This window comes from Dipodomys spectabilis, unplaced genomic scaffold (assembly GCF_019054845.1).
Source record: "Dipodomys spectabilis isolate Male_0828 unplaced genomic scaffold, ASM1905484v1 ptg000187l, whole genome shotgun sequence".
Classification (NCBI taxonomy): domain Eukaryota; kingdom Metazoa; phylum Chordata; class Mammalia; order Rodentia; family Heteromyidae; genus Dipodomys; species Dipodomys spectabilis.
In genome coordinates this window covers 14376736-14399244 of record NW_024870864.1, presented here as the reverse complement: position 1 = coordinate 14399244, position 22509 = coordinate 14376736, and the positions used below count along the sequence as shown (strand labels likewise).

Here is a 22509-nt window from a genome sequence, read left to right as displayed (position 1 = left end):
GAGCGAGAGTGAGATGATTGTTCAGTCACACCTTATGTACATGCATTGCATTTTATTTGTTGCCAATATTTTTCCTAGGGTCGAGAAGTTTATCTTCAAGGACATTTCTTGCAATATATGGGATATATGTTAAATGATAAAATCATGCTGCTTTGTAGATTTTGTTATGTTTTATTTATCATTTTTAGGATTGTCTCTTCAGATGTTCTCTCTATTATTTCCATTCTGTGCATTAACTCTTTAAAAAGTTGCTGCAGGTTAACATGTAAACCAAGAGAGTCTGGAGGAAGATGGCAGAGAAGAACATGGGGGCTAAATAAGCTCTCAGGTAGAAACCAGTTTTACTGTTCCAGTGGCAAATCTAAGGCTAGAGTCACACCAAGTATGCTATCATAGTACAAAGAGTTTGGCAAGAGAGGAAAATTTCAGGCAGCTTGGTTCCAGAGACAGATTCAAACACTGTAGGGTCTGTGGTGGTGGCAGCAGCAGCTGCTACCATAGCCACCACATCTACAGAAGGAGTCCAAGACAAAGGGACCAGAGGCAGTGTAAAAGCAGATTCTATCACCACAAGCAAGAACTGACGAAAAGTGAAAATCTTCATCCTGCTGACCATAGATAGTCACATACTGTAGGTGGCCCAGAAACCAAGGGAAAGGTGCTAGTACCCTCAAGATATCTTCAGTACTTCTCATAGAGCAGCAGTGGAATGGTAACTCATCCCTCATCCCTGGAGAAGAACTCCATCTTTGATATTGAGAAAGACCAGGCCAGAGCAGCTAACATCTAACTCAAGCCTTAGAAAAAGGAGCCATTCAACAGGTCATAGGAAACTAACCTGTGGGGCTCAGCTCCACCCCTGGGGAAAGTTGTCCTTCCCAAGCAGAGGGAGCTCCACCTGGGCAGGGCAGACTGTCCTCAGTGGGTATATAGACCCAGAGACTCACCTACCCATGCAGCATAGGCAGCAACTCCAGCTGCTGGAGGGTAAAAATAAAACAATTAGAAACTTGTTACATGTAAATCTTGAGAATAGCTCCAGGCTGGCCTGCTTGACTCTCTCAGGAGATAGTCCGTCCGGGAGAAAGCTACTGATTGCTGACTTTCCACAGCGCTGCCTAGAACCTTGCTCCCGCACAGCAAGTCTAAGCTGGAGAAATCAGCCACATGCCTCTTTTGTGATAGTCAAAGTAGATCACACTCTCACTGAACCAGCCTGAGAGGATTGTCGTAAAGACCCAGGTAAGGCAGAGCTTCATTTTGCATTCTCAAACAAGCTGATTTAAGAAACTAACCAAACCACAGGAAAACCAAACACCACAAGCATAACAAAGACGCCACCAAGAGACTGGTTACAGACACAGGGGAGACACAAGATTTCCCCCCCTCAAAAAAAATTGAAGAACTCTTTTTTCTGCCTAGTTTCGTTAAAAAGTTTTTTTTGGTTTAAAAAACTGTTGGTTGAATATTATACCAATTCTCCTAAAATCAGGAACAATGCAAGGATGCTCACTGTCTCCACTCCTCTTCAATATAGTCCTGGAACCCTTAGCAAGGGAAATAAAGCAAGAAAAAGACATTAAAGGGATCTGCATAGGGAAGGAAGAATTTATCCTATCCCTTTTTGCAGATGAGATGATAATCTACTTTCATGATCACAAAAACTCCATCCCCAAACTCTTAGAAATTATAAACCACTTCAGCAAAGTAGCAGAATACAAAAACAACCCACAAAAATCAGTCGCCTTCTTGTACACCGACAATGTACAAGCAGAGAAGGAAATAAAGGAAGCAATTTTATTCACAATAACACCCCCCAAAAAATATTTAGGATTTAACCTAACCAAAGATATAAAAGAATTATTTAATGAAAACTATAAAAACTTAAAGAAAGAAAGTATAGAGGACACTAAGAAATGGAAAGACCGCCCCTCACACACACACTTCCTTTACAGCCATGCCTTTCCACCATATATGGCGGGGCAGCAATTCGGGAAATAAACTTCTGCCTGAATAGCTTGTGGTGTACTCTTCATCCGCTTCCTAATGAAACCTACCTCTTTAATATGTCTTATATATGGTGTCGTGACTCGGATGGGGTTTTTGAGTTGGAAATGTTAGAATTTCCTAACCACCCCTTCTCTGTGAACCAAACTGCCTGGAGATACCACACAAGACTTTTCACCAACACCATGGCTGGCCTTCACATCCACATCCACACCACTTTTCTACTCTGCTCTCCTAGCATTGACCATGTGGTGGATGCGCCATCTTGCCATCATGGGAGAAATTTGTTAAGTTTGGAATTGTAGTTCAGTGGCAGCCAGTCTACCTTCAGTCCAGATCCAGTTCATCTCTTCCAGTCTGGAAGACAGGACTCACTCCTGCCTAGACCATCCTGACTATCTCCTCATTGCTCCTGTCACCCTCAGGAGATCCTGAAGACTTCATCCAAGAAATTTGCCTCCTCCAGACTTCATCTAAGGAATCACACCAACCAAATGACAGCTGTTGCCGCTGCCTTCTCCCAGAGGGGACCACATCTCATCCTTATACCCCTACTGCCGATGCCCCTTGCCAGCAGGAAGTAGCCAGAGAGAATCTTTGCCCTTTTTCATAATTATGAAAGGCTGGAATGTAAGATCTGAACAGGGACACCTCCCTCCCTCTTGAAAGTTTCTGCCCAGTATCTGTTACCTAGGTAACTGGCAGACCTGGAAGCAGTCACCTTCTCCTCCTGCTAGGACACATCCTGGGCCACCTCTGGTCACATGCCTCCATCTGACCTTAGGAGGGTCCCAGGCTCTGAGGTCCCATCCAGATCCAGTGTGGCATATATTTCCCCCCACCTGGCCACACCTCTGCCTGTCCCTGGCCTAGATAAGTCCTAGTCCAGAGGTGGGTCACGCCCCCCCTCCTTTTCAGCCATGCTTCTCCACCATGTATGGGATGGGGGGGGGGCAGCAGTTAGGTAAACAAACTTATTCTCCTACCTGAAAAAAAAAAAAAGAAATGGAAAGATCTTCCATGCTCTTAGATAGCAGAATTAACATAATGAAAATGGATATAATGCCAAAATTGATACACAAATTCAATGCAATTCCTATTAGAAACCCAATGATGTACATTTCTGAAATACAGAACACAGTCCAAAAATTCATATGGAACAGCAAAAGACTTAGAATGTTCAAAACAATTCTAGGCAAAAAAGTCAACATGGGAGGGATCTCCATACCAGACTTCAAACTCTACTATAGAGCCATACTAACAAAGACAGCATGGTACTGGCACAAAAACAGACCTGAAGACCAATGGAATAGAATACAAGATCCAGAAATAAAACCACACATCTATAGTCAGCTACTATTTGACAAAGTAGCCAAAGACATACAGTGGAAGAAACAGCTTCTTCAACTACTGGTGCTGGGAAAAGTGGGAGGCTACATGCAGAAAATTAAAAGTGGACTCCAGCCTATCACCATGCACCAACATCAACTCAAAATGGATTAAAGACCTTAACAACAAACCAAGACTCGACGTGAGTAGACCTGAGGTCCTCACTCCTTCTCAGGCAGCAGAGGATGGAAGGCCACTCCTCCCCTCCCCCCACTACAGGAGATCTCCATCTTGATACTGACAAAGGCCCAAGCCGGGCTGAGCTGCTAGCTCCAATTCAGGCCTTGGAAGAAAACTAGAGTCATTTAGCATGTCACAAGAACCTAACCTGACCTGCCAGACTCAGCTCCACCCGGAGAAAAATGGGCCACGAGCCCCAGGAGTGGCTTTCTTCACTGGGTAAACAGAGTCAAAGGTTGCCCCTCCCTTTAGCAGCCTGGACAATCAATTGAAATTCCATAAACATAAATCCTGAGAATGGCTCCAAGCTGGGCTCTGTGAGTTTCTCACAAGCTAGCCCCCCAGGAAAAGCTACTGTTTGCCGAAAGGCCTCAACTCTACCCAGAACCTAGCCTTGTCACAGCATCTCCAAACTTGAGGAAACAGACATTTCCCTCTTTTGTAATAGTCAAAGCAGACCTCCCTCCCATTGAACTAGCCTAGGAGGAGGATCACAAAATCCTGGATAAAGCAGAGCATTATTTTCCCTGCTCAAACAAACTTACATAAGAAATCAACCAAGCCACAGGAAAATCAAACACCACAAACAGACAAGGGACTGCAATAAGAGGATGGTTAAGGACACAAGGGAGATACAGGATCTTCCCACCCCTCCCAAAAAAAATCAAAGAAAATTTTTTTTTTGGTACCTTGTATAAAATTTTTTTTTCTAAAACTTATTTTTAATTTTTAATGTTTACCTTTTTAAAAAAATTGTTTTCTAGTAACTTTTTTTTCTTCCTCTTATAATTTTTATTTTAGGGGTATATGTGTGTGTGTGTTTTTCTTTCTTTAAAAATTTTTTTGTTTTTTGTTTAGCTCTACTGAACTTTTGACCTTTTTTTTCTTTCTTTCTCATTCTTTTCACCTTTTCTTCTCTTTCACTCTTCTTTGTGTGACTTAATTGCTGTTTTGCACATCCTCAGATATACCTGTAGTCGATTATTAGACCTTATCCCCCATTGTGTACACACTTAATCCAGATATTTATTACTCAATTCAAAACCTCTTAAACTTAAATTCCTTAATAGCAGTACTACCTCTTTATACATATATAATATTTTAAGTATTTTTATTTTTAAATTTTTCACGTCACCTTTATATACCTCTCCTTCTCTCATTATATCCACGTTCGTCTCTGAATACTTCGTTTTCAATTTGCATAATTTTTAAGCATTGCTCATTTTATTTTTTAATTTTTGCTTTTCTATTTTTTCTTCTCTCTTTTTTCTCTTTCTTATTCCTCTTTTGTTTCTCTCTCTGTACTTTCATTCTATCCAACCTATTTCCTGCTTTGAGATTAGGACTCAGTTAAGTTAACTCTCCCTGTGCCTTCCCACATCCCTCTCTTCCTATTTTTACCCACATCTCTCCCTAAACCTAATAATTTCTAGTTTGCCAAATTCTTCTTTGCGGTTCGTGGCCCATTAATATATAGTTGTTTGATGTTGAATAGATAAATCTGTTGAACTAGATATTATCTGCAGACTTTTGACTGCAACTATAGACTTTCTTTGATGCTTGCCTTAAGATAGTGTTCCTGCACAATACTGGTGTTACTTTCATCCCAAATGGGCAGAGTAAGCCAGAAAAACACAAGAAAAATGGCAAGTCCTGGAATCTCATCTCCCACTCATGATAATCAGGGGACAGAACAGATAATGAGTACTCCAGAGGAGAGATTCCAAATAGCTCTACAAACACTGCTGGCAAACATGGTAAATAAAAAGATTGAAAACATACAAAGGACTCTGTATGAGATTGATAAGGAGAGAGAGGAGGCAAACCAAAGGTTAATACAGGAAAAGATTAAAAACCTACAAAGGACTCTGTATGAGTGTGATAGACAGAGAGAGAGGAGGCAAACCAAAGGTTAATATAGGAATATCATAAGCATGAGGAAGCTACTCAAAAACTATACATGAATTGCATGAGCAGCTTGAGATCACTCAAAGAGAAAGGCAGGAATGGCGTGAGAAGGCTGAGAACACTCAAAGAGAACTACAGGAATGCCATGAACGGGAGAATGCAAGAACCATAGGAAGAATCCAGTAGCTGCACCCCCAAAGAAGGTGGATTAAATGGCAGGAACTCCCAAATACCTCTCAGTCATATCTCTTAACATTAACAGACTTAACTCTCCAATTAAGCAACATAGACTATCTAGTTGGATTAAAAAACAAGATACTTCTATCTGCTGCCTTCAGGAGTCACATCTTGCCCATAAAAACAAACACATTTTCAATGTTAAAGGCTGGAACAAAATCTACCAAGCAAATGGCCCCCATAAACAGGTGGGAGTTGTAATCCTAATATCAGATAAAATTAGACTTCAAATTAAAATTCATGAGAAGAGATAAAGAAGGTTGCTACATACTAAGTAAGGGATATCTCCTTCAGGAGGATATTACAATTCTAAATATCTATTCGCCAAACAACAGAGCACCCAAATTTATCCAAGAAACACTACTTTCCCTCAAATCCCATATAGATCCAAAGACATTAATTGTTGGGTTTTTTAACACACCACTCTCCCCACTAGATAGATCAACTCGGCAAAACCTCAACAGAGAAACCGCAGAACTAAACAACTGCATAGATCAAATAGATTTAACAGACATCTACCGAATATTTCACCCAGCAGCATCAGAATACATGTTTTTCTCAGCAGCACATGGAACATTTTCTAAAATAGACCACATTTTAGACCACAAAGCAAACTTGTCCGAATTCAGAAACATTGAAGTTATACCTTGCATTCTCTCAGGCCACAAGGGAATAAAATTAGAGCTCAACACCAAAAGTCACCAAAGAAAGGCCGGTAACACATGGAGGCTGAACAGCACACTGCTGAATCATGAGTGAGTCATGGAAGAGATTAGAAAGGAAATTCAAATGTTCATGCTATTCAACAAAAATGAGCACACAAATTACCAGCTCTTCTGAGACACAGCAAAGGCAGTACTCAAGGGCAAGTTTATAGCTCTGAGTTCCTACATCAACAAATTGGAGAGATCTGAAACCAACAATTTAATGAGACATCTGAACCTCATTGAAAAAGAGCAGCAAGATAAACCCCAATCCAGTAGATGGAAAGAAATAATTAAAATTAAATCAGAATTAATTGAATTAGAATCCAAAAAAAAACTGTAGAAAGAATCAACAAAACAAAGAGTTGGTTCTTCGAAAAAATTAACAAAATTGACAGATCCTTAGCAAATCTTATCAGAAAAAGATGAGAATGCACGCAAATAAATAAACTGAGAGATGAGAATGGAAACATCACCACAGAAACAACCAAGATTCAGAACATTATAAGGGAATATTTCTCAAAACTTTATGCTAATAAGTTTGAGAACTTGGCAGAAATGGACCTTTTCCTAGCAAATATTGACATGCCAAAACTAAACCAAGATGAGTTAAACCATCTTAACAGGCCCATATCATGCGTTGAAATAGAAATAGCAATAAGAGACTTCCCATCTAAGGAAAGTCCAGGACCAGATGTTTTTACAGCGGAACTCTACAAGGCCCTCAAAGCAGAGCTCACACCAATACTTCTCCAACTCTTCAATGAAATTGAAAGAGAAAGTTTACTACCAAACACATTCTATGAAGCCATCATAACCGTCATCCCAAAATCAGGCAGGGACTCATCAAAGAAAGAATACTATAGACACATTTCTTTGAAAAACATTAATGCAAAACTTCTCAACAAAATTTTGGCCAATCACCTTCAACAATTCATCCAAAAAATCATAACCACGAACAAACAGGATTCATTTCAGGGATGCAAAGCTGGTTCAAAATATGCAAATCAATTAATATTATTCATCACATCAACAGGAGCAAGGATAAGAACCACATGGTTATCTGAATAGATGCAGAAAAAGCATTTGACAAAATCCAACACCCCTTTATGATGAAGATTCTGGAAAAATTAGGAATCCATGGAACATTCCTCAATACAATAAAGGCTGTATATGACAAACCTTCAGCCAGCATTATACTTAATGGTGAAAAACTAAAGCCATTTCCTCTTAATTCTGGAACAAGACAAGGATGTCCACTCTCTCCACAGCTCTTCAATCTAGTATTAGAATGCCAAGCTACAGCAATAAGACAAGATGCAAATATAAAGGGGATCCAAATATGGAAAGAAGAAGTAAAACTCTACCTCTTTGCAGATGACATGATCTTGTATTTAAAGAATCCCATAGACTCCACTCCCAAATTACTCAAGCTGATTCAAAACTTTGGCAAAGTACCAGGGTATAAAATTCACCCTCAAAACTCAATGGCTTTTCTGTATGCCAACAATGAGAAAAGAGGGGCTGAAATTAGGAAAGCAACTCCATTTGTAATAGCCCCACAAAAAATAAAATACCTAGGAATTAACTTAACCAAAGAAGTGAAGGACCTCTATGATGAAAACTTTAAAAACGTGAAAAAGGAAATCAAAACAGAACTTAGAAATTGGCAAAAACTCCCATGCTCCTGGATTGGAAAGATCAACATCATGAAAATGGCAATACTTCCCAAGGCTATCTACAAATTTAATGTGATACCTATCAAAATTCCAACCTCATTCTTCAAGGAAATAGAAGAGGCAATCCAAAAATTCATATGGAACAATAAAAGATACCGAATAGCAAAAACGATCCTCAACATAAAGAACACTGCTGGAGGAGTATCAATACCAAATTTCAAACTCTAATATAAAGCCATAGTAATCAAAACAGCTTGGTACTAGCACAAGAACAGACCTCAGGACCAATGGAATAGAATTGAAAACCCAGAAATGAACCTACAGACCTATAGCCATCTAATCTTCGATAAGGGAGCTAAAATAATAGAATGGAAGAAAGAGAGCCTCTTCAATAAATCGTGTTGGCAAAATTGGTTAACTACTTGTAGAAAACTAAAGCTAGATCCTTATATATCATCCTGCACCAGAATCAACTCCAAATGGATCAAAGACCTCGAAGTCAAAGCAGACACTCTGAAAACATTACAGGATGGAATAGCAGAAATCCTAGGTCTCCTTGGCACAGGCCAAAATTTTCTTAATAGAGACCCAGAAACACAACAAATCAAAGAAAGGTTGGACAAATGGGATTGCATGAAATTGCAGAGCTTCTGCATGGCAAAGGACATAGCTAGCAAGATCAATAGAAAGCCCATGGATTGGGAGATCTTCACTGACCATACAACGGACAAGGGTCTCATATCTAAAATATACCTTGAACTCAACAAATTAAATCCCCCATCAACAAATCCTCAAAGAAACAACTGCCCAATAAACAAGTTGGCTAAAGACTTAAAGGGAAACTTCTCTGAAGAAGAAAGAAGGATGGCCAATAGACACATGAAGAAATGCTCAACCTCTATAGCCATAAAAGAAATGAAAATCAAAACAACATTGAGATACAACTTCATCCCAGTTAGAATGGCTATAATGAAGAACTCTAATAACAACAGATGCTGGAGGGGATGTGGAGAGAAGGGAACTGTACTGCATTGTTGGTGGGAATGTAAACTTGTTCAACCACTTTGGAAAGCAGCGTGGAGGTTCCTCAAAATACTCCACATAGAGCTCCCCTATGACTCAGCAATCCTAAACTTTTTCATTTTAGTTTTGTTTTGGAGATTCAGACAAGGCCATGTTCCACCTTAGTAACATGTACAGCCTTAGTAACCATGATTATAGGAGATTATCCAAATGCCTAGATTTCTTTTGAGATAGCTTCTTGATAACAATTAGCCAGAATAACCTCAGCTTGAATGCACTTCTTTACTTCTCTCACTTGTGTGGATTTTCGGCAATATTTTGTATTCTATTTAATCTTGGCATATCCTCAGATTTCTAAAAATAATTATTATTTTGAGGCCTGAGATCACAGAATTGATGAATATTGATATGTGACTAAATAATTTTGCCAAGTGAAGATCTCCTTAGCAAAAATAGATTTCCCCTAAAGCTTAATTTCTCAAACCTAGTATGGATCCTTTTTACCTGATTAAATTACAGATAGCTATGCAGTAGGTATGGGTGTTCTCATAAATTTTGTGTGTGTTGTTGGGGTGAGCCAAAACTAACTCCACTTTTAATCTACCAGGAGTTCCTGCCCACCCTTGAGAATCAAAATACTGATTTCTCAAAAGCCCCCAGGGTCAGTAAATATGCTGTTTGTTGAGACCCCAAAATGTGGAAACTGTTTGGAAAGCACCTTAGGATTGTTGTGATCAGGTTGTTTGATGTGTCGCCCTGTTTGATTATCAATAGCTTAGACAGGATCTGCAGCCCTGTTTGGTTATCAACAGTAAAACATCCCAGCCACCTTTGCTCTGCCAGAAAGGAGCAGCCTAATCTCTGTCCCCATGAATGAGAATATCCACCTGCTTTGTGTGGAGACCACCCAATTTGCATCCCAATTCAAACCAGAATGACAGGTTAGTTCAAACAGATACTATGAGATGCAGAGCACATGGGCAGCAAAGATGGCACTGAGAAAGAGTAGAATGGGCAGAGCCCAATTTCCCTTATGTTCAGTGCATAATCAGCCCATGGAAGCTTAGGTGCATGATAACGTGTGACCTTGACAGTGTACTTTCCTCTTCCCTCCCTGCCATGCCACCTGCCCTTTTTGGCTTTAAAAAGGGCTGCTCTCTGTTAATAAACACGTTTTCTTCCTACTTGATTTGGCTCTCCACTGTGTCTGATTGTCTCCTGGGCTTAGGGAGGCTCGGGATCAGAGGAGCACCGCACTTACCTTTCCTCGGACCCTGTCCGTCTTTCGTGGGACGGACGAAGACCTAATGATGAGACAGACTGTAACCCCATTGGCCACTGACATAAATATGCAATATTTGTGTGTGCGCTACAATCCTGTTGGCCACCTGCATGTTGACAGGCTTGACCACATGAGTATTGTCTTTAAAATCCCTAGCTTGTGGGCCATTCGGGGTGTCAATTTCAGCTCCAGAGTCTGTGCTGAGTCCCTTGCTGGTCAGCTATCCACTTCCCCAAAAATGTCATCTTTTTACATGAGTCTGTCTTTACATGAATGGTGGACTCTTTTCCCCAGAATATGTGTAAAACCAAGTACATAACAAGAACAAAGTAAGAGAAGGAAGTGCTAATTTGGGCTCATAGTTTCAGAGATTTCAAATCACAATTATTGACTTCCTTGGCCTGAGGTGAGGCCCAAGATCAGGTTGTGGGACCATCTAGCAGAGGCTACTCAAGGTACATTATAATCCAAAGGAAAAAAACAAAAACAAAACAAAACAAACCATAGGAAGTGGTAAGGGCAAGATTAGCCCCAAGTACATGCCCACAAGTGATGTATTTCCTCCAACTGAGCCCCACCCCTTGCTCTTAAAACTTCCCATACCACCACCCTATTGTTAACCCATCAAAGGGTGCAAAGGGTGAATAAATACAAATCCAACAGTGTGAAGTAAACACAGAGGATAAAACTACACCCAGAGAAACCAGCTCTCTGCTAGTTTTTAACACAACACTGAACAACATGAATAAGTAAAGAACATGAATTTCGCTGAAGAACAAAAAACTGATTCACAAAAGGAAAATTGTCCTTTTTCCTCCATTTGTACCATGTAACTGTGCAGGTGGAGGAATTAGTGTCTCCCCTGTTCTTGTTTGATTTCAGTGTGAAGGCCTGGAAGGTTGTTCATATTGGCCTCCTCTAACAAATCTAGTGTCAAAATATGATAATTAGCAACAACAAAAACTTTATTGATGCTATCTGGTGGACTAGTTATTATTTTGGCTTCAAATATAAAGTCTAAGAAGCAGAAAATGTTACATGCTGGAATACTGAATTACAAACTATTGGGAATCCTCAAGCAACAAACTCCTAGCAGTCTCAGTAATGCTACCTCTGATAGAGCCTCTGGAGGGTCCCTCATGCCTGTGGCTCAACGTTCAGGCTATGACCCACAAAGAAGACAACTACTCCTGTCATTCTAGCCACAGAAGGCTCACACCCTGCATACAGGAATCAGAGGCCTGGCCTCGTGGCTTGCAGCAATGCTTGTGTTGACTATATTCCCATGTTGGTCACATGAGGATTTGTCTTCTTTGTGGACACAGGGGCTGTTTCTCCCCCAATCCACATTTACATTCTGACACCATATTGCAATCTCACTTCTTTTTCTCACAGAAGATACTGCAGAGCTTTTTTTTTTTTTTACAAAAGAAAGAAATGCATATCAATTGAAAAGGAAACCAAATTCACTCAGCACCTACCTCATCAAAATTGGGAATGTACCTATGGTCCCTAAAGGACCAAAAATTGAGTTTTAATATACTTCTGTGTAGTTACTGTTAATGTAGTGCTCAGCTTTATTCCTTAGCTCCACCCAGAACTGGGCCCCCCTCCCATCCTGGAGTTCCCTCCATACTTTGGCTCCTCCCTCTCTCTGCCCAGACCCACCTGAACTCCCATTTACCTCACTTCCTATCCTTCACACCCTCTTGCTATCTGGATGGTGATGGAGGCCATGTGTTACCATTTGGGGGATATACGGCTTCTCTAATAAACCTTACAATATTCTTTCTCCTGTGTTTGCCTGCCTCTGCCTGGTCCCATGGATGCATGTGTCTGATCCTCTTACAGTTACATTGATGGGCTGACAGCCCAGTTCGGGATCATGATCACAAGCCTTATTACTAGAACAACCATGCTGGTACTTGAAAATCAATTGTCTATCCCACAGCTCTGAACCCAGCTGGAAGATGTATTTCATCCAGGTTGACATAGCATGTGAGAAAAATTCAGACTCTTCCACAATTGTTTCTGTCCATCAAGTGATGGAGATTTTATGTCTTAGAGACACTAAAAGATATACAACGCTTCAGACCCATAAAACTGTAATAGAATCTAGACACAGATACAAGACAGATACAAGGGCTCAGTCTCAGACTTCTGTGACCTCTGAACACTATTACACAACTTCATCATACTCTACTCTCTCAAGTAGAGCCAGATCCCCAGAACACACAAGGCCAGAGACCAGTGTGCAGAGTCCAGTACTGTATCAGCCCAAGCTTGATTCAATGAGGAACCAGTGAGAGAACTCGGTGAAGGGCTTGATATTTATGCAGGGTTTGGGGACAAACAGAGAAGATGCTAGACAAAGTACAACTGGGCTTCCAGCTTCTGAACAGAAAACATAACATAGACTGTATGTATGGAACAAAACCATGTGAATGATGGAAGTTTTATAAGTTTCCTTATGAAGGGAATAAAATCATAGAAGATACTTGATGCTTATATCATTGATTGTCTATAGTACTACTTAAGAGACACATATTTTTTTCAATAGATACCTCATTGTTTACCTAAAGTCTCCTGATCTTTATCCTTTCATGATTTTCTCCTGCTCTTTATAATTTCCAAGTCATCCAATTATCATGTGCTCTTCATATCCACCCAGTCATATTGATCACAATATCCTCCTCCTCAGCTCATTCAGACAATCTTCTCTGCTGGTTCCCAGACCAGCAACACATGAGGGCTGCTCACCCAGCCAGAGGAGAGGTTCTAGTTCAGGGATGTATCACTGTGGGAGGATTACGTGTAGCTTGAAAGCAGTAATACACCTCAGCATCCTCAGTTTCCACACTGCTACATTTCAATGTGCAATCTGTGCCTGACCCACTGCCACTGAATCTTTCTGAGATCCCAGATTCTCAGTTGGAAACCTCATAGATCAGGAGTTGTGGAGACTGGCCTGGCTTCTGCAGGAACCATTTCAAATATGTGTTTCCATTGCTGTATAGAAAGTTCTGAGTAGACCTGCAAGAGATGGAGGCCGGCTCTCCTAGGGTGACAGGCAGGGAGAGTGGAGTCAGGGTCATCACAACATCTCCACTTGATCCTGAATTTAGAATAAGATAGAAGTGCAAGGTTATACACAAATGTACAGAGACATGCTTTTTATTTTTAATTTGATGTATTACCTATTATTAATATTACATGGTTTCACTTATAAAAACATTTTGCATCTAAAATTGTGAGTTAAACAAAACTCTTTATTCAGAGCTTATGAAAAGAAACTTGTTTTACAAATGAACTAATACAGATTATGTGTGAGGGGGAGAGAGAGAAATGGGGTATTTGAGTAGAAATGCTCTTAAATGATTTAATTAAGAAGGAAAAGGCATCTATCTTCCATGCTCATTAAAGTGAAAAAATAGAGATAATTTTAAGCATAAATAGGTCTCTAGGCATAAAACATTTTTCTCAGCAAACACAGGTTTTCACTCCTTCTGCAGACCTAAATCTCACTTACCCCATCATGAACGACAAGACCTGCACATCTAACACATGGATAGGGCACAACTGGAATCTCAGATCTCACCCTGCCACCCCACTCTCATTTCTCATCCTCCTTTGCTGTTACCAGGGATGCAGAGCATTAACAGCCACAGGAGCTGAGACAAGGACTTCATTTTTGGGACTGAAATGAGGAGTTTTGACAGGTCAAGGCAAGTTCTGATCTGAGCCTTTATCTCAGACTTAGAAAGGAAGGTCCTGCTTAGGGAGCAATATGCAAATATCCAGGTTGGGGCAATAGTGTGAGAAGAGTCAAGGGGAGGTAAGGCTTGCTCTTCTGAGCAAAGTAGCAGCAGATCAGTTCTATATTTGGTGACAACCAATAAAATCCATGATGCCTTTAGCATGGAAAGAAGGACTCCACTGATAATATCTGGAATTGAGGGAAAAACAGGATGCACATCACCTCACCACCCTAAAACAGCATCAGAGGCCCAATGATATGCAGCTTTATGTCCAGGAGAGACTCTAGGAAAGGAGTAGACATTGTGCCTGGGTCCTCCATTCCTCCCTCATCTAGTCTAGAGAAAGACACAGTGTCAAGCATCAGCAGCACTGATTCTCAAAACAGTTGACCAATAAAAGCACAGAGTTGAGCTAGATGAAGAGGCATACCATAGTTACCAGGTTATCTCTTAGGGATGCTTGCATCTCTATTTGCCAGGATTTTCATATTAAGATAGAGGATATAGAATTGACAAGGATAACAAAATTTTCTCTTGCAGGTTGTAAGTACCCTAATGATCTTTTAATCTAATGGGAGAAATGATTGCACTTGAAAGTATGAATTCAATGTAACAGTTTTTTAAATTCACTAAATATCTTGTCATTCTTCCACAATATATTTGTATAGCAAATTAATCAAAGGATTTCTTAAAGTTTCTTCTGGAGAGTAATAGAATGGTGAAAGGATTAAAATAATGTGTATTTATAAATTGACATACTGAGGTGAGACCAATTTATGTAACTACTTGTAATGATATATGTGTGTGTATATATATATCTACACACATAAATTTGATTATCTTAAATTGACATAAAATCTCCAAATGTCTATAGTTTTTTAACTAGTCTCAATTTATTTGTCTCAGAGATTTCAGTCTCTACTTCACCTGAAGGAAGGAAGAGCACATGCAGGATGTTTGTACTGATGCCCCAGTGGATGAACCTGGCCAGTAGAAGGGGTGACTTGTGGGAAGTGATTATATTATGGGATTGGAGGATATACCACTGCTCACCAGAGAGTTAAAGATACGCTCATGCAGTGAGGCAGTTCTCATGATAGTCACCTGTTATCAAATGAAGACAGGCTTATTCTTGGCCAGCTCAAATTACAACTGGTTCTCTCTTTATTAACACAACATATTGAACCACATGCAAGACAAGCCTCACCAGAGTACAGACAAATGAAGATTCAACATAAGGGACTTTCTCCGTCGAAAACTGTGAGTTAATCAAACTCTTCTTATTCAGAATTTAGGTCAGCTACTTTGTTATAGAAAAGGACTGACACCGTGTGTCCCGTTTGTGTGTGTGTGCACACATGTGTGGGTGTTGGTGTGTGTGAGAGAGAGAAATATGTTTTAAATAGAAGTGCTGTTAATAGGCTAATTGAGGAGTAAAAATAATCTCTTTACCTGTGATATTCTTCTTCTTCTAAATATAACTTCCTAAACCTTACAAAGATTACTTTTTAACTTGCTGAAAGGCAGCCTAGCCTCTCACTTCAGCTTCCCTGAGAGGTTTTTGTTATGACTGGTGTCATAGGGGTAGGTAAATAATTACCCTGCTGACAGTAGTAAGTGGCAAAATCTTCAGGCTGCAGGCTGCTGATGCTGAGAGTGAACTCTGTGCCAGATCCACTTCCATTTCCCCTGGGACCCCAGATTGCCAAGTAGGTGCAAAATAGATCAGGAGATTTGGAGCTTTCTATGCTCTCTGCTGGTAAAAATGCAAAAAATTATTTACATTTACAATGACCTATCTGGCTTTGCAAGTGATGGCCACTCTCTCTCCTAGAGAAGCAGGCAGGGATGGCAACTGGGTCAACTGGACATCATAAAGGGCACTTGACAAATAAACTATATTATCTAAGTACTTCCATGAAGCCTCAAGCTGCTCTGTTAACACCATATGAGAAATGCCAGCATTGTCCTTCCTTACCTGGGAGCCAGAGCAGCAGGAGCCCCAGGAGCTGAACAGAGGCCTTCATGTCCAAGCTGTTTGCTGAGTGGAACCTTCTCCTGCATCGGGTATGAACAGCTTATCAAGGAGTTCTTAGGGCAGTGGGCTGTGCTCAGGGCACATGAAAACCAGCAGGGTTGGAAAGATTTAAAAGACATGGCTACATATGTAGCTCTGTGATCTTCCTGAATTTGTGAGCTAGCAGTCTCCAAATCTCTCAGGTAACATTCCTGTCTCCTATCAATAGCCCCAAAAGACCCCCTCAAAAATAAGTTGTCCCCTAAACCAAGAACTCACATCTACTTCAGTCTCTTCTGTTTCATAAACCTTCATGTTCTTACACTATCATCTCTTCCAGTTTCTAAACAGAATTTTTTAGTAACTAGGCTAGAACTTGTGGTCCCAGCAGGGTCAGATTTGAGGAAAGGAAACACAGTAAAGGGTGAGCAAGGCAATGAAGCCACAGGGAATGGAGAAGACATCCTTAGCATGGGAAGCAAGGAAAAACTGCCACAGACAGTGAAGGCAGAGCACAGTGAGGAAGGCTCCCACATCAGGACCAGCATGTGGGGACACTGTCCACCCTAGTGCAGGCGGTCACATCTGGGGAGCCACTAGCAGGACATTTACATGACAGTGAATCAACCTCCCATCATTGTGAGTCCAAGCAGCTGCTGCAGGCACACAAAATAACACTGCTCCTCAAAGTCAGAAGCTCACACACAGGGAATGTCACTGCCAAAGTCAGAGTTCTCTTCAGCACCTTCACTAAATGCACTTCATGTGGATCTGGATTTGAGAGATTCACCATTCTACCCTGGTGATGATGTTTCTGTGGCCTGAAATCTCTTACTTCTGAAGCCAAACCTGCTATGATGGAATTGTAAAACTCATGCTTTTCTATTTACCTGCGTTTAATGAGAAGAACTTTGAAGGTGGACCTGTCCTTTGATAAACATCCACTCCTGGAGCACACATAGCCCCTCACACCTTGTTTGAGACTAAGACATTTTAGGAATGGCTATGTTTCAGGAGAAAGGAAGAGTGGATAAGGGGATAGAGATCAACCACTTCAAAATTTGTGTAAAAAGTCTGTTTGGTCCTGAGCCTCAGATAGGAATCATAAGCATAAAGATCTCTCGTGTAGACCATACTAAAGCTACCAGCACAACTATGATTATTGCATCATTATTTACCATAGCCAAAATATTGAACTAACCCAGATGCCCCTCAGTAGATGAATGGATCAAGAAAATGTGGTATATATACATAATAGAATTCTATGCCTCCACCAGAAAGAATGACATTGCCCCAATTTAGGTGTGGAATGGGGGAGGGGAGAGGGAAATGTAGTTGTCAAGATGGGAGGGCAGAGATGGTAGGAGGAGGCAACAATGCTTGATAAGAAATGTACTCATTACATTGCTCATGTGATTGTAAACCCTCTGTACAGTATTTTCACAATAAAAAAACTTATTTAAAAAAAAGATCTGTTGTGAGCATAGAGTAAGAAGCTGATCTGCACACAGGGATCTCAGGTCACTGTGTCACTGATGTCTCACAGGCTAGCTGCCATGTAAACAAGGGCAGAGTGTTTTCTGTTTATTCATTTTCCTAAAATGCTTTCAAAGTTCTGTTTAAAAGTAGGATTCTTATTTAAGATGTAAGGTGTAAGATTGATAGATAGTGACATCCTGTGAAATACACAAATAAGCTATTTGAGATGAAAGGACTGCTTCTACCACAGACACTGCCTATGTGTAATCCTAATCACTCAGGGAGACACAGGAAGGAATATGGAGAGTTTCAGGTCAATCAGGACACACATGGATAAGCCCTGTCTCACCTGACATAGCCTTGCTTCATGGAGTGGTGTTGGCAGGAGCAGAGAGGGCACATTGCCAGAAATAGCATTTGTTCAATAGTATTGTCTTCCCCTGGCACTAAAACCAACTCTCAGTGTGGTTTGTGGTTCTTTGAAATATTCAAATGCTTCCCTAGTAAAGCTCATGATATAGTCAGTGGATAATTTTATAAATGTTTTCTGTCTGTTTGGGACTCAGTAAGTATAGAACTTCTCCCAGCATAGCTGTGGCTATGAGGCTATTTCATGTTTTACCACCAGGGGAAGTTGAGATATTTTAGATCTATCAGTGACAGAGGGATTAGGAGAACTTAAATGTAATAGAGAAACTGGTAAGGATGGTCCTTTCCTAAGATGATGCTTGTGCTGAGGGAAATATCAGGGGTCTACTTTGGATGTCTGAGTGGTCTGTGCACTTTCTGAGAGAAAATCCAATACACACTCAAGTCTCAGAGGAAGCCTTTGCTCATTGTGAGGCTTGTTTGCCATCTAATGGTAGGTTTTTGGAAGGGAAGGACATATTGTTCTTACCTCTAAGAGGCAGGTGACAAATGGCCTCTATTAGAGGAGGATTGTAGGAAACGGACATGGAACATAGCTTTATGAAAAGTCATACTTCAATTTGTAACTTTGTTTAAAAAAAAAATGGGTCTGTGGCAAGGAGACCCCTGTTTTCACTGTATTTGATGTCGGTATAAATTGCAGAGTGGAAGGGAAAAAACAAATTTTTTAAATAGGGATATAGGGGGACCCATTGCAACAATGAGATGTAGAAGATGTTATGTCAAAAAATGAGCTTTGTAACTATGGTCTGGGGGGAAGATGGGAGGGAAGGGATGGTAAGAGGAAGCAAAGGTTGTGGTAAAAATGCTTGATAAGAAAAGTTCTCATTATCTTGCTCATGTAATTGTAACCCCTATGTATAGTATTTTCACAATTTTAAAAAATAATGGAACTTTCAGAATCATGAGTTGAGGGTGGGAAGGTGGCTCATTGGTGGAGCACTTGCCTTGCATGCCGGAGGCCCTGGGTTCGATTCCTGAGCACCACATAAGCAAAAAGAAAAAAGCCGGAAGTGGTGCTGTGGCTCAAGTGGTAGAGCGCTAGCCTTGAGCTGAAGAGCTGAGGGACAGTACCCAGGCCCAGAGTTCAGGCCCCAAACCCTACTCCCCACCCTAAAAAAAAACATGTGTTGATTAAACAGCAAGGTTGTAACATCTGAGTCATATAATTAATTTGCTTTATATTTAACAAACATATTCTATTTATTTGGTGATATTCAGTAACATTCCTATTTTTAAAAATCCATCTCATTTTAAGCCTAGCTTGTGACTCATTCTTCAATTCCTAGGTACTACTGCTTCTTGAGTGATGTTGCATGGGATTTGACTCTGTAATTCTCTCCAAACTACAGAAATGGCATGCTGGTGGTAGATGTTTTTGGCTTTGTCTTTCACATTTGGTAATAAGTGATAAATTGACTTCTGTAGTAACATTATAAATTCTGGTTCTGGAAGTCCATCTAAGCTTCAAGTAATCCAAGATCCCACTTGGACAAAGTCTCTGGTATGACATCTTCTGTCAAGTCCTCCAAACTCAGACTACTGCTTCAGTTCAGAGAATGTGCTATGCTGTTCCCCAGACAAGCTTTGAAATAGGACAGCTGGGCCAAGCCCTACAGAGATGTTTTTGTTAAGGACTGTATCACTGTGGGAGGAGTATCTATAGCTTGCATGCAGTAATAAACCCCAATATCTTCAGCTTCCACCCTGCTGATTTGCAGTGTGAAATCTGTGTCTGACCCACTGCCACTGAATCTGTCTGGGACCCCAGGTGCTCGATAGGAAGCCCCATAGATCAGCAGTTTTGGAGACTGGCCAGGTTTCTGCAAGTACCAGAATAGAACACTATTTCCATTGTTATCTGTGAGGCTCTCACTAGACCTGCAGGAGAGGGAGACCGTCTCTCCCAGGGTGACAGCCAGGGAGAGTGGAGTCTGAGTCATTAAAATATCGCCTCTGGACCCTGAAATTAAAATAAATGAAAAGTACAACGTTATATGTGGTATATAATTTTTTCTGTGGTTATATATTAATTCCCAATCCTTTTCATGGTTTTTCCTTCTATCCTAAAACCATTTAATATTTGAAAACATATAAATATTAAAAAGCAAAAATGAGTTTCTAGATCTTATGTATACTACCCACTACATAATCCTCATAATTGTCAACAAAGCTCAGGAACTGGTTCCATCTAGAATGTTCATTACTCTCATATAATTAACTTCACCTGCCCCATTCTAGAGGACAAGTTCTGTGCATCTAACCCATGAACAGAATACAAACAAGAAGCGGTGGCCCTGAAGGCTCACCCTCAACCCCCTTTTCCATCCTCATCTCCCTTTGCCCTTACCAGTGATCCAGAGCATTAGGAGACCCAGAACCCAAGAACAGAGCCTCATTTTAGCTGGCAATCCAGGAGATTTGACCAGTGAAGTCAAGGACAAGATGAGCCTTTATGTCAAACTAGGGCTGGAAAGTCCTCCTTGGGAAGCACTATGCAAATCAGCAGGTGGGTGCAGCAATGTGAGAAGAACAAAGCAGAGGGCAAGGGCATCTCTCTGGTGAAGAAAGTGACTTAAATTTCTTCTGTGTTTGGAGAAAAGACCCTCAAATACCAGGCTGGCTCCAGCAGTGGGTAGAAGGACCCCTCTCCCCTGATGCCTGGATCTGCAGGGAGGATGTGGTGTACTTGACCCTGTCAACTTAAAACACTAGAGGCCCAATTCAATGAAATGTGTGTCCAGGAGAGTGTTGGTGAAGGGTCAATTTGATTGGCCCTCTTCTGGTTATTCTAGAGAAAGATACTGTACACAGACTTCATTTGCCATTGTTTCTCAACACTTCTATCCAATACCACTGTGGTTACAACTAGGTTAGGAAATCAAATACATACTTGAGTTGATCTGACATCACTGAAACAAAGTTAACTTATGATTAGCAAGTATTCAACAACTGTTAGAGATGTTCTTCATAAGCCAGACACTGGTAGCTCATGTCTGTGGAGGCTGAGTTCTGAATACATGGTTCAAAGCCAGTCCAGACTGAAAGTTCCCCTTTTGACTCTTATCTCCAATTAATCATTCACAAATTGGAAGTGGTGCTATGGCTGGAAGTGGTAGAGTGTTAACTTTGGACAAAAGAGCTCAGGATCAGCACCCAGGTCCTAAGTTCAATCCCTACAAGTGATAAAAAATAAGGTTCTTCATAGAGGACTTAATAAATTAAGTTCTTATGATTACTTGTGTCAAACCAAAATAACCCAGATTTTAAAATCCTCCTTACAGAGGGTGAACTAATAACATTTCTAATCAGTAAATATGGAATGACACTTCTTCAGCATAACTCTTCACCAGACTAACAACAGCATTCTTAATATTTCTCTCTCTTCTATAAGACAGAATGGACAAGAATGCCAGTTACTTTCAGTTAGTTAGTGAGACTATTACAACATTTATTTTTTAATCTTGCTACAGAGTCTGCTCCTGGAAAAGTTATTAACTCTGTATTAGACCCTCCTTGTCCTGCCTGCATTCCATGTGGGCAGCCACAGCCAGGACTCCACACCTCATAGCATGATCCAGCAAGAGCTGTATTCATGTCTCAATATAACAAACACTCAAGGTTAAGTCTTCTCTTAAGGTTCATCATAAGCTACTAAGAAACTGAATGCTAGTTCAGAGTTGTACAGAGGAATTCATATTCCACTTACACCATCCAGAGCCTGAAGAACATACATATCTGTTGCTATTGGCCACTGTTTGTGACATTTTCTTATGGTTACACAAAAAGTTTCTTCTATTAAACTTATTTCATAGCAATTTTTATTGTGATTAATTGATTGCATAAATTTCACAAATTTCACAGGATTATGATCCTTATAATCACAAAGTAAGTGATACTTATAGTCACAAAGTAAGTGAAACATAGTCACAAACACATTCTAACCTTCGTGGGGTAAATTATCTTTATCATGGTTCATAAAGTTTGTTAATTCTATGAGCTCTGACAGTACAGTTATTTCTTCCACATGAGATGATATATACATTTCTTTCCTTTTGCTTAGTGTCAGCTTTTCCCTCTTTCCTGCTCATTCCCTCCCTCCCATTGCTTCCATTGAGTTGCTTAGTTCGTTAGGATCAATGTCCAGCGCAGCTGATAGGTCCCACTATTATATTTTATCCCTTGTTTCCCTCTGTTTCTCTGTTGTCCTCCTAGTTTCCGTCTGATGTGCACATATATACCATATATGTGGTATATATTATTTTTAAATGTTTTTTAAATACCATACAGAGGGGTTACAATTATATGAGCAAGGTAATGAGTACATTTCTTATCAAACATTGTTGCCTCCTCCTTTGTTTCCTCTTCCCATCTATTCCCTTCTTCTCCACTTTCCCCCCATCCTACCCACCCGCCT

General features: G+C 40.4%; 3 gene segments (V, D, J or C); all 3 read right to left on the bottom strand.

The window, feature by feature from the left end:
• Positions 1–22509, bottom strand: part of LOC122121261 — a 140783-nt gene that overhangs the window by 84669 nt on the left and 33605 nt on the right.
• Positions 13337–16213, bottom strand: LOC122121254. The segment is given in 3 exon segments: positions 13337–13524; positions 15768–15920; positions 16146–16213. Coding segments are annotated over 3 exon segments (390 nt in total).
• On the bottom strand, positions 19418–20550 carry LOC122121250. The segment is given in 2 exon segments: positions 19418–20055; positions 20443–20550. Coding segments are annotated over 2 exon segments (399 nt in total).